At 39.8% G+C, this 12,422-nt stretch overlaps 1 protein-coding gene across 10 annotated transcripts in view; it reads left to right on the forward strand.

Annotated features, from left to right (window-relative positions):
* The window catches only part of ABLIM1 (actin binding LIM protein 1), a 230,724-nt gene that overhangs the window by 175,469 nt on the left and 42,833 nt on the right, over positions 1–12,422 (forward strand). For all 10 annotated transcript variants that reach the window (XM_048505966.1, XM_048505962.1, XM_048505969.1 and 7 more), the window contains exons 9-10: positions 266–343; positions 5,898–6,053. In XM_048505966.1, the coding sequence (XP_048361923.1) occupies positions 266–343; positions 5,898–6,053 (234 nt within the window). The remainder of the gene's footprint in view (positions 1–265; positions 344–5,897; positions 6,054–12,422) is intronic.

A 12,422-nucleotide genomic window follows, 5' to 3' on the forward strand; every position in this document is an offset into this window, starting at 1 on the left:
TATGCAAGGATGCTGTTCTGTTGCCTTGGTGTTTTGCATTCGTCCTCCTGGTGGTGTATGAGAAGCCACCTACACAGCACAGAATGCAATGCCTCCATGCACCAAGAGAAACCCAGCCTGCATCGCAAGTTCATGATGAAAACATTAACTGTTTTCATTAAGGTGTGCTGAGTTTGTCACTTGAGGGTGAATGCAACTTTGTGTTTCAATCAGTGTAGAAAATATGATGTTCTCTTACAGTGTGATTCTTCTTTTTTTAATACAGCCAACAAGAGTATCCTCTGAAAGTATTTATTCCAAACCTGGCTCCAGTATTCCTGGTTCACCAGGGCACTCAATCTATGTAAGTATCATTTTATATTATCTGTATTTATTGTTAATGCTGCTACCTTAAAAAATAGTTACTGAGGTTTTCAGAATCACCAGCAAAATCAGGATAACTCAGTATCCATTTACTCACTCTTCCAGTAGCCATATTCAGAAATAACAGGCAGAACTTTTTGCCTTTGCAGAGCCATTGGAGGCTGTATTATTAGAGGTAGATTCTTGATCCAATGCTCAAGTATTAGCCATCAATTAGAAAAGTCTACCTGAAGTGTTCAGTTCTATCTTGTAATGAACAGCATGTAAGGAATATGAAGTGGGGATTCTGAATATGTCTTATTATGTGTTTATAATATGGTTCATATCATCCAACACTGATGTGAACATCTAGATCTTTCCAAATTGAATTTGGTTTACTTCATGTACTGCATGATTTCTCTAGTATGCCAGTATCTGATATGACAAGAAACAAATGAGCAAAGTGTGACTTGCAGATCATTATTTAACCTTTTGGAAATACAGGACAGGAATCGTCAACGAATTGCAGCTTCTGACTGTGTGTTCACGGTGCATTTTGGAACACTCCTTACTTGTACACTAGATCCTAGTATTGCTTATGTTTGAGGTGGCGCAGAACCACTTGTATACATTCAACAAAATGTTAGTGATGTATTCCAGTCTTCAAAAACTGTATAATAGAGAAGCCAAAGTGAATTCCATAAATCACTACAAGCTTTATTTATGACCAGCCTCAAAGCATGGGAAACTGGAACCTATTATTATTATTACAATTATTCTAGTAAAGTTAATATCCTGGTCTCCCCAACCCAACAGCCAGGATCAGAGCAGCTAACAAATCAAAACATTGGCAACAACAATAAAGTTGACAATAACATTATAACATTAAACACTAAAACATTTTATCTCATTCCAGATGGTGTTTAGTTCTTTAAAAAGCTTTAGGTGCCAGTAAAGATCCCAGTTTTGATCAAATAATACCATCTTATCTTACTTTACATTTAGTTTACCATCAATTAAAGAGAAGGTGAGGAGGAGGAGAAGGAGGGACAGTTTTTGAGGCCAGTAGAATTTACAGAAAGTTGTTGCTGCCTCAACCAAAAGCCTCGTAGAACATCTCTGTCTTGCAGGCCCTGTGGAACTGGAATAAGTCCCGAAGAGTCCTGGTCTCAGCTGAAAGACCGTTCCACCAGTTGGGACCAGGGCCAAAAAAGCCCTGGCTCTGGTTGAGGCTAGCTGGACATTTTTGGGGTCAGGGACCAGTAAGAGATTCCTGAAAGCAGAGCATAATGCTTGTTGGGGGCAATTCAGGGAGAGGCAGTCTCATGCAGACCAGGGAGATCAGCGCACTGTCCCCTGCCTAGCATGCAGTAGGTCTCCAGCGCTGCAAGCACCAAGTGCCACTGGGCATGAAAGGCAGAGATCAAGTACAATCAGACAATGTCTATGTGCACCCTTGATAGTAGATGGAAGTCAGCAGCATCCTTAATTGAGATTATGCTTCAACATCTTGTAATTCTCCTTTCTGTGTACACAGCCAAGGCAATTAAAAGAGTGGGCTGGTTATTATAATGCTTGAAAGTAGAATGCTGAGTCTTTGCTTTGAGATGGTGCCTGTCATTTTAATAGCTATAGGCTTCCCAGCAGTGGAGTCCTGGCAATCTTACATGGAAGGGATTGTGAGAGCACTCTGTGATGACTAATTGAAAATGTGACAGGTTGCCGCATGGAAGAAATGTATATGGAAAGACTATGAATAATCTTTCTTCGGAATATACTTCTGATTATATGCGAGTGGAGAAGGGGGGAGAGAGAATAAAAATGGTCAGAAGTTAATCCCTCTACATTGACAAAACCGTGAGAAGATTCTGTGAATGTCATGAGAGATCTTGATCAGAATGGTGATTGTGAGAATGATTGTGAGAACAGGACAGAGTATATGGTGCTTATGTAAGTGATCCAATGAGTAATGTGGCCTGTGTGCTCTGACAGGCTACCCTCATGAGGAATTTTATCCTGTTCACCTCTCTGTCCCCAGCATTGACAAAAATGATAACTGGATAGACCAGGGGAGGAGTGAGGGAGAGCTGCACTCAGGGCACCATGTGCCCTGCACCCCTGCAATGCCCTTGTCCACCCTGCCCTAGAATGCCCCCACACCCCTCCACACCCTCTCCATGCCCTTGCAGGGGCGCACGCCTGGTGTTTTGCAAACACACAACCCCCCCCCTTGCCGCGACGCCACTGGGATAGACAGCTAACGCCACTGGGATAGACAGCTAACACAGTGATCATTTTGGCTTCCTCTCTGTCAGCAAAGGGATGTCCTGGGGGAAGACCTGCTCTCTCCAGGGACCTTTTCCTGCTTTTATTGCATTAACAGGACCCAAAAAGGGATTTTGTAGACCATCATTTAATTTAGACGTGAGATGAGCTGGTGGTCAAATCTGCCTGAAAACCATACTTCTGAGCGTTAACACGAGACCTTCCAGTCACTGTACTTTTGTTTTTAGGTCTTAATGAGCAGACAATTAACATATTCTCCCTGGATTTTTAAAAAAAAAAACAGCCAAGGCAAAATCTTCCAGAAATTATAAATTAAATTGCCAGTTTGACTTGGTTTTAATCTGGCTGCGGGCTTCCTGTAAGGAACCTTAGGAAATGTAGTTTCATGAACATTTCATCCCTGTGGAACCAGAAATTGTCAGAAAGTGAAAGCTTTGGCATCATTGCAACCTTTACCTGTAAAGTAGTCTGGCCAGAAGACCCATCAAAGGATTAGGACAAAAGAATCTGGCTGGTGTTAAGACGGTTGAGGCAGATGAGCAGGTGCAGGGATTGTGTGCCAGAAAAAGTCAAGACAGTGATGTAAAGGAAGTCACAGGTCTATGCCCTACACATAATACATTCTTTGCTGCACAGACAAAAATCTACTTTGAAAAAATGAAACATTTATGTAGGCTCAGAAATGATGACTAGCAGTTCTGTTGGAGGGGAGACAAGGCAAACAGTGTGTAATATTATTCCGGAAGCATATTTTGCATGGAGATATTGTGGTTGTGGAGGATAATTTTAATCCCACTCCATGACATTTAAGCCTACCTGTGACTGATGGTTGGTACTAATGATGTTCCATTAGAGATCTCACTATATGGAAAGAAGCCATGAACCTCTTCATCCAGAGCCAGATCTTCTATCTAACTAGATGGACGATAATAAGGGCCGATGTGGAATGCCAAGCACTTAAAGGTGCCCTGAGGTGCATAATGTTTGCCAATGGTATCAGCACTACCACATTATAACTGTTTCATGAATTTCTGCTAGTTCAAAGGCAATTTTGCATGCACATGTAGCAAAACTACAGGGAGTTTACTTGATGACCATTAAAATCAATGGAGTTTTTTTTTCCTGTTCACATCAGCTGGAGAAGTGTTTAAAACAGGCCTCTTCTTCCAAAGTACAGAGCTTGTCCTGGAGGGCAGCCAGGATGTTTACCGTGGATGGATTCATTCCCTTTGGAAAGTTTGAGAAAGTCAGCTCCTTATTGCATGGTGCAGCCTCTAATCTGCAACACCAGGCAATCTTTTGATTGCTACATGCTAGGCTGTAATTATAACATCTTGTTTTAACAACAGTAGCTTTAAAAGTGTTCAGACATGCATTCAAAACATTTTAAGATTCCGATTGCACAAGTTCATGATGAATAGGGCTGGGAAAAAATGTTTTGAACAAGTTTGAGGAAGTTGGAGTATAACTTTAATTTAGTCTGCTTGTAATATAATATTAGAACTGGCATTAAGAAGGCAAATGGGGAGCAGCCGAGGTTGGAAGCCCATCCTGTCAAGTGTGTTTTGGTCCCCAACAAAGAAGAGGGATATTTTAGCTTACATTAAGGAACAGTTCCTCTTCCTTCCCTTTCTTCCATGGAGAAGTAAATTCCCTAACTGTGAATGGAAATTGCAACTATACTCTGTGCATCTCATAAAAATGATGAAGACAGCCATCATGCGGCTGCTCTTGAAATCTCTGTGTGTGTAGTCGCCGGGGGAGGGGGGATTAACTTGTTTTGTTGTGCAGTTCAGCCATTCATGTCATGAGCCATTCATCCTCCCCCCTCCCCCCTAATCATATACTGGTAGTTTACTAGTGTGGTACAACCAAGATCAGGGCAAATGCAGACCACCTTGCCTATAGAAGTATAAGTAACTGATGGATCTCCAGGTAAACCTCAGCTATTCAAAAGATGACAGTGGATGCCAGGAAAAAAAACTTTTTTCATAATAGCTTTCTTAATCCTCTTCTACTGTCTAAACCTACTTAAATATTAAAAAATTATCACACTCAAAAATATCCAAATCATGAGATACCTGAAAAAATGAATTTGGTTTAAAATTACTCCAGATAAATGCAACAGATATAATTGGTTCACATGCATAAATATAAATAGATAAAGTAAATAAGTGCAAATCCAGCATGAAAGTTAATAGTACCCCTCATTCTAAAGTTTCAAGGTGATCTCAGTTCAGCTTGCAGAAAGGTTTAATGCAGCAGAAAACTTAGACGCTGCCCTTTAATATGCATTAGTTCTAACTATGCATGACATTGTTTCGGAGGGAGGGGGGCATAAAGACAATCTGGGTTGAGTGTAGTTAAGGGCCATGCACACAGTTAGCTTCATGCAAGGCCGGTTTAGTTGCCAAGTTTAAAACTTAACTCCATGTACTAGTTTTGTAGTTATTAAGAAAGGGATTGAAATCATCCCTTTAGTCAATAGGATTTTTTATTTACAATTAGGATTTTATTACAACTATGTAATTTTTTTAAAAATACAGTTCACCTTAAGAAAGGCTAAAGAATGTAGAGCCAAATCAAAATATATAAAGCCAAATCAAATCTGTAAGTTGGAAACCAAAGTTTTCCACTTGGGATGTAATTGATCTTCATTTTACTTCTAATATAAAGAAAAATTCTGAACTTAGGGAAGTTGACATAAGAGAAAATTCTAGTGTGTTTGGGTTCACTATGACCCCTGTAAGCCTGACCATTTAGTCCTTTCATTTTCCCATTCATCCTAATCAGTTGTAAGCTGCCTTGTAAGCTGTCGTAGGACAGAAATGTTAACTAACACCAGTATAATACTAACATCTATAATGCTTCTGTCATCAGAACACTGTCCATTCTTTTCTCAATCTCTCTTTCTATTGGTGGGGATGAGTATATGTATGACACATTTTTGCAGATGAGAAAAGTATTTCTAAAGAAGATACTTTCTAAAGACTAACTGCTAAGGAATCAGCAGAGTCAGAATTAAAATTTGTAGCCAACTGTGACTGGCTCATTACTAAGATCAAGGCACAGTACAATAAAAATGTCCCATTGTTGAAGAAGGGACTAAAGCAAAAATGGTTGCTTTGTTTAAAGGCAACGGACTGGCAACCAAGGTTTACATTATCTCTACTACATAAACACAGTCCCCCCCAAACTGAATTGCTTGCAAGAGATTCTTCCAGTTTTGTTTGTGTATATTAATTCTATCTTCTGTCTTTGACCTTCAGGCAAAAGTAGACAATGAGATCCTTGATTATAAGGATCTAGCAGCAATTCCTAAAGTCAAGGCCATTTATGACATTGAGCGTCCAGACCTAATTACTTATGAGCCCTTCTACACTTCCGCCTACGAGGAAAGACAGGAGAGGCAGAGTCTTGGAGAGGTAATGGATCGGGGAGTCTCCCACTCTTCTTCTATGCACTATTATTAAAAGTCACCTTAACTTCTAACCTCTTTAGAAGCTGCACCTCATGTTGATGCTGTTGTTGGCATTCTAAGCAAATGCTTCACATTGCTGTGGCTTGGAAAGAATTATGATGCTCTCTGTGCTGCAGCATGAGGCCTGATGCAAAAATATGCACGTGTTGTTTACCTTCACCCCTAGCTACTCATATCCACAGCTACAAGGATGAATGTGCACTTTCCGGCTCCCTTTTGTACATAGCTTCATGGCATGGTTCAAACAACTGGATGATACCAGTATGAGACTTTGAAGCACCAGTGGAACATCAGAGCTCCTGATCTTTTTATGGCAAAAAATGGGTCGTAGTTCAGCTGGAATGGTATAAAGCCTTGAAGGAAACTGGCTATCTGTGCTGAGCATTTACACAAAGTGTGGGTATGACAATGCTGGCTGGCTGTACTCTCAGAAACATTCACGTAATGTTTGCCTTTTCTGTCTTACCTTTCCCCATTTTTACTGGGACTACTGAGACCTCGATTGAACAAGAGATCTTTATTAATACTCTTTGGTGCATTGTATGGCATAAGAGATTGGCCAAAATAGCAAAGTCACTTAAAAACCATGTTGAAATTTAGAATCTGAAATAAAGTAAGCTAGGGTGGAAAATGTAGGGCCAGTACAAAGCCAAGCTAATGGAAAAGCAGAGTGACACTATGATAAAGAAAGTAGCTTGAAGTTAAGTCCTGTGTATATGTATCTCAACCAGAAATCAGGTGTGAGATAGGGAAGAGGAACCTAGAGTCATAAAGTAGCCATAAAACTGGTTCAAATCTGCCAAGAGCTTGCTAAAAGGAAAACCATAGCCACCTGCCCATGCAACCAAGACAGACAGAGACCTGGCTCTCACCAAGTCCAAAGGAGATCATAATTTACATCTTAGTCTTAGCAAATTTTAATCTACAAAAATTGCTGTGCAGTGAGGGGAAAATAGCTTTTGTCCATTTTATTTTATTTTTTCCTTTAAAAAACAGGAAAAAAGAACAACAGGGGACTCAAAATTCAACAATTAAATAATTTTTAAAAAAGAAAAATAAGAAAAATATACATAAAGTAGAGATGAAAATATAACAGTAGTGGTGGTAGATTTATGTATAAGCTTCTATAAAAGATTTCCAGCTGTCTGAAAATGAACCCATATTCAGTTTGTCTATATGGCATGCATTCAAATATTGATAGAATTCTATGGTCTTCTATCCATTGATTAACCAAAAGTGGGCAATTATCTTTCCAGTGTTGTAGTATAGATGTATTAAGGACACGGAGGGTTTCGTTAACCATTGATCAGACTCCAAGAGACAGGCAGATATTTTAAAAGTGAATAAGCATCCTCAAAAATAAAAAATGATAATAATGTCTTTCCAGAAAAGCTGTGTGATTGACCACACCCAAAACATTTATAAGGGATGTATTCAGTGGTGGGATCCAAAAATTTTAATAACAGGTTCCGATGGTGGTGGGATTCAAACAGTGGCACCGCCGCACACATGCACCTCCAGTCCCTATTGGGCAGGGAGGTTGCTTTAGTAACTCCTTCTCAGCACTCAGAAAAAATTAGTAACCACTTCTAGAGAAGTGGTGAGAACTGGTTGGATCCCACCTCTGGATGTATTATATAAGTTACAATGCCAGTAAGCTATTTTACTCAATCCTTTGCTAAAGAGTTGCTGTGGCATTCAGTATATCCTAAACCTGTTTTTTTGCTGAATAAGTCACAACTTAATATCCACAGAGACAGAAGTTACAAAGTTTAAGGCCATAATCCATTGCTTTGGTAAAATAGGGCAATCTCGCCCCTTATTCCTTTAATTCCTTTCTACATATTATATTTACTGATTATGAGTTTTTGTCATTTTTCAGCTGAAGTCTAGTTATGCCTTGTCGACTTCTGTTGAATAGCAGTATTTACAGTTTCAACATCTATTGGTATCTAAATATGGCCCTGCAGCATTAAGTGTCTCGGAGTCCCCTTTGCTCCTGCAAACTCTAACTGAATCAGTGCAGAAAACCTACAAGGTTGTAACTGTCTTTTTGAATGGCATTAAAAATGCCCTAGTAAATAATTTGCAAAGCAAAATCAATAATTATACATAATGCTAAGTTGACTTTAGGTTTTGTGTGTGAATAAAAAAAATATTTACATAGAAAATCTCTGCACAGTTGACACTGTTTGTTTACAAAAGCTCAGAAAGTACTTTGCTTCATGTTTATTCTGGTGCCTACATTATTTTGGAGTCCTTTTATTTCTCTGATCAGCAAAACAATAAAAAGTAGATTGGGAAATCTGTACATGAATTTGAAAAATGTTACTGTTTATATAGGCTGCTTTCAGACATCACAAACAAACAGAACTTTGTTCATAATTAACTTAGATCTGGATTGTTGTGTGCTTACAGGCTTCTATCCTCCTTCCCAGTATGGAATGAGATGGAAACGCTTCCTGGTTTCCAAAGTCTTCCCTCAAACTCCAGTTTGTCATGATATTTGAATGTGGGTGTTTGTTTATTTCCCCAAAATTGGAGTATAACAGGGAGTATTGGTTTGTGTCTGTTACAAACCAAACATATGATTAGAGAGGCAGATTCACTTCTGAGTTTCCTTCTAGTATTATTTTGGTGGACAATGTAGCCCATCAGGGCAGTTTAAAACTTGTTTCCTGCTAGACTATATTCTTTCAAAACACTTCTACCAAATGTCTCTTATTAAACTGCTTTTGGAGGCTTCAAATGAATTTCAAGGTCACTTCACTGTATTGAAAGCAGTGGCTAAATAGAAGGGATGGGTGGCATATCAATATAATATCTCAAAACTGATGAATTATGTGTCCTGTACAATGGCCTGTGCTTTTGCTGAATCTAAATCTCATTGGATGTGTAGTCTACTATTATGCACTTTTGCTCAAATGTCTTCTGGATATACTTCAAAACTCTGACAGGCCTGGTTTCTCTGATCATATGAAGAAGCGCCTTTTTCACAATTTCTTGAGTTTGGACAATAGAGGGGGTGAAAATAGATCTACCCAGTGGTGGGATTCAAATAATTTAACAACTGATTGTTTAACAACCGGTTCTGCCGAAGTGGTGCGAACTTGCTGAATCCCACCACTGGATCTACCACAATGTGGTTCTTATCATATTAGCCATAACTCTTTGCAGATTATGTTTCCAGCCTTTGGCCATTACTCTAATTTGGCAAGATTGTATCTTATCTTTTCTACATTGTTGATGCAATCTGTGCATGTTTTCTCAGGGATCCATATTGTTCTAGAACAGCATTTCCCAAACATGGAACAGCACTAGGTCACAAAAGCAAAATGCTGGGTCACCTAATGTCTGGGGCTGGGACTGACCACCCCACCACCATCCTCAGAGGGCTCAGAGGGCATCATGCTCAGAGGGCACCACCCACCTGGAGCCAGACCAGCCAGGATGATACAGTAGCTTCGGGGCTCCTTCCCACCCAGCCAACCACCCAGAAAGGGGCCAGAGACTGATCTGCAGCTCATGGCAGATGCTGGTACTGCGAGGGATGTGTGGGTGGAAGCGGCACCCCAGGGAGCCTCCCTGATGCTGCCACATGCAGATGAGACCTGGTGCAGGGCTGGGCTCACCCCTGCTGAGCCAGCAAGGGCAGACGTGTGGCAGGGTGACATTCAAATTTGTTTTATTTTACTAATAAATAGGCCATAAAATTTTTAGTGGGTCATGGAGGTGAAATGTTAAAATAACCAAGTAATGGGATGGGTGGGTGGGGGGAGTTTGGGAAATGTTCTAGAATATTGGTGGCTGAATAAATGGGATTTATTTCCCAAAAGACCTGTTTAGGATTGTTCTCAGGGTGTGGAATTGACCTCCATGTTGTTGATTATCTTTCTAATACTTGAGGAAACTTGGATAAGATAGAAATTGCCATCAGGCAATTCTCCTGCCCCTCATGGGTTTTCTCCTTCTACCTGCAGAATATTAATCAACAGTAGTTCTTTTCAGCTTGGTTAATGGCAGCCAATTCAGCACTCATGTATACTAATCCAGCTTGCACCTTAGATAAGAGTGTCTGTAGAATCTTTACATACACATCTGTAAGATGGAAAGATGCTGGATTAGTGCTTTCTTTTTATATAATTCTCCAGAGTTCTTGCCAGTGTGCAGCATAATAACAAGGAAATGTTAGAATTCCCATTTTGTGCACAAAAGCTAAATGTAGATAATAATACACAGCATAGTTTAACAATACTGGGGAAGGAAAAACAATCAGCATTAGTCTCTATGGCACTTCCCATTAAGAAGTGTTTTGTTTTAGGCAAATCTCTAAACCTTATTTTTAGAATTGACAATCCAGAATCTTTTCTTCCACTGCCCTCTAGTGGAAGCCAACCAGCTAATCTTCTAGTTATGCATTCGTCTCCAGAAAGAATACAGAGAATCTGATTTGCTAATGACTCTTGGGGTCATGTGTAGGAATCAATAATTGTGTGAGAAAAGTTTAGTGTTTGATCAGAGTGCATAAGTCTTTTCTTTTTCTTTTCTTTTCTTCATCCTTTATTGGCATTTAAATAATACACAATAAACAAGATCAAAATAAAAAACTCATAGTAGTCTGCTTTCTAGCTTTAACAACTTCTGCAGAGAACTTTGCAACCCTAACAATAATCTCTGGAGTAAGTTCATTTAACAAAAATTGGATAATACTATCTGTGTAAGTCTTATGTTTCACTGGGGTGCTCCTGACCGCTATTCTTTTGCCATATGTCCCAAATGGTGAGGGAGGTCAGAGCACTTGGCTGCCTGCTGCTTTTAGCATATGAATGTGTTGCCTTTCATAGCTACTTAGAATTTTCTCAAGATTACTGTTCTGCTGCATCATATTCTGCTGCTTTTCTTACTGTTGCTTCTGGGGGTCTTTTTATATAAACTGAACACTGCTATGTAATCAGTGGAGCTACCCATCCGCCAGTTAAGCACAACAAATACTTTTGGAGCTGATGGATGCTTCACTTAGGTCAGGAAAGCAAATTTCAGATCAGAAATGCAAAAATTGCTCTTTGTAAATGGTGATAAATGGTATTTAGCAGAGCAATTTTTCCACAGTGATATCAGCTAAAACAGCATGGGTTCTGATCTGAGAACATATTTGAGTGGATGTATAGTTTAAGGTCTCCCCCCTCACTTTGAGACAATTTAGGAGTGGACATCCTCTCCAAGTTCTCATTTTCTGGCTTGCTCGGGTGAGTAAGCAGTCATGGGACAGATTCACTAAGTCTAATGTTCACTGGAGTATTGCTGAGCTTCCATTTCTTCAAAGGCTCAACATCATTTTTGTAGTCTCTGTAAGATAATGTCTTACTGAAACTGGTTGAAGTTCTGTCCTGCTTATGTCTTTCTACCAGACATCATATGAGCAAATTCCCACAGATTTTGGAGGTGGGGTATCATTAATTTATCTAGGCCAATGCCATGGTTGAGAGAAGACATGTCAGATTAGTCTCTGCTTAAAGGAATGCAGACATGTCACTACATTAGTACTGCTCTATGCTGCATGCCATACCCTATACCCCATGGAGAAGTTCATCAGTGGCTACTAGCCGTGGTGACTGAAAGGAGCCTCCATATACAGAGGCAGCATTTTGGCCCCTTCCGCCCATGCAGAACAATGCACTTTCAACCCACTTTCACAATTGTTTGCAAGTGGATTTTGCTGTTCCGCATAGTAAAATCAAGCTGCAAAGTGCATTGAGAGTGAATTGAAAGTTTATTATTCTGCATGTGTGGAAGGGACCATATTGGTGCTAGGAGGCAACATCAGGGAAGGCCCTGTTTGTTTGGTCATCTAGGGCAACTGGTTGGTTCCTGTGTGAAACAGTATGCAAGACTAGATGGACCACTGGACTGATCCAACTTTTTCATGTTTTCATCTTTATAATACATCTTATGTTCTTTCTTTCCCCTTCACTGCGCTCATCCTCCTTTGTCAGTAGATGAACCATGTATATATGGGTTCTTTTCAGAGAAAGTCTGTGGCAGCTAGCTTTCCCTCAGTACAAAAGTTTGCTCTCCCCCCACCCCCGCACAGAACTGTAAGTATAATACATTATGAGTTTTTTCACTGAATGTTTTTTTTTACCCAGTCAACACTAGGAAAACTAGGAGTAAGTCACAAAACCAGGTTCCATATCTCTAGCATAAAACCTGACTCTTTTAGCCAGCATACTTCTGTAACCGGACAAACTCGGATTAAACTTCATTCATGAAAATACTTCACTTTCTATTTCTACTGGGACTGCACACTTTCTCC

The sequence above is a fragment of the Sphaerodactylus townsendi genome, linkage group LG08 (assembly GCF_021028975.2).
Source record: "Sphaerodactylus townsendi isolate TG3544 linkage group LG08, MPM_Stown_v2.3, whole genome shotgun sequence".
Taxonomy (NCBI): Eukaryota; Metazoa; Chordata; class Lepidosauria; order Squamata; family Sphaerodactylidae; genus Sphaerodactylus; species Sphaerodactylus townsendi.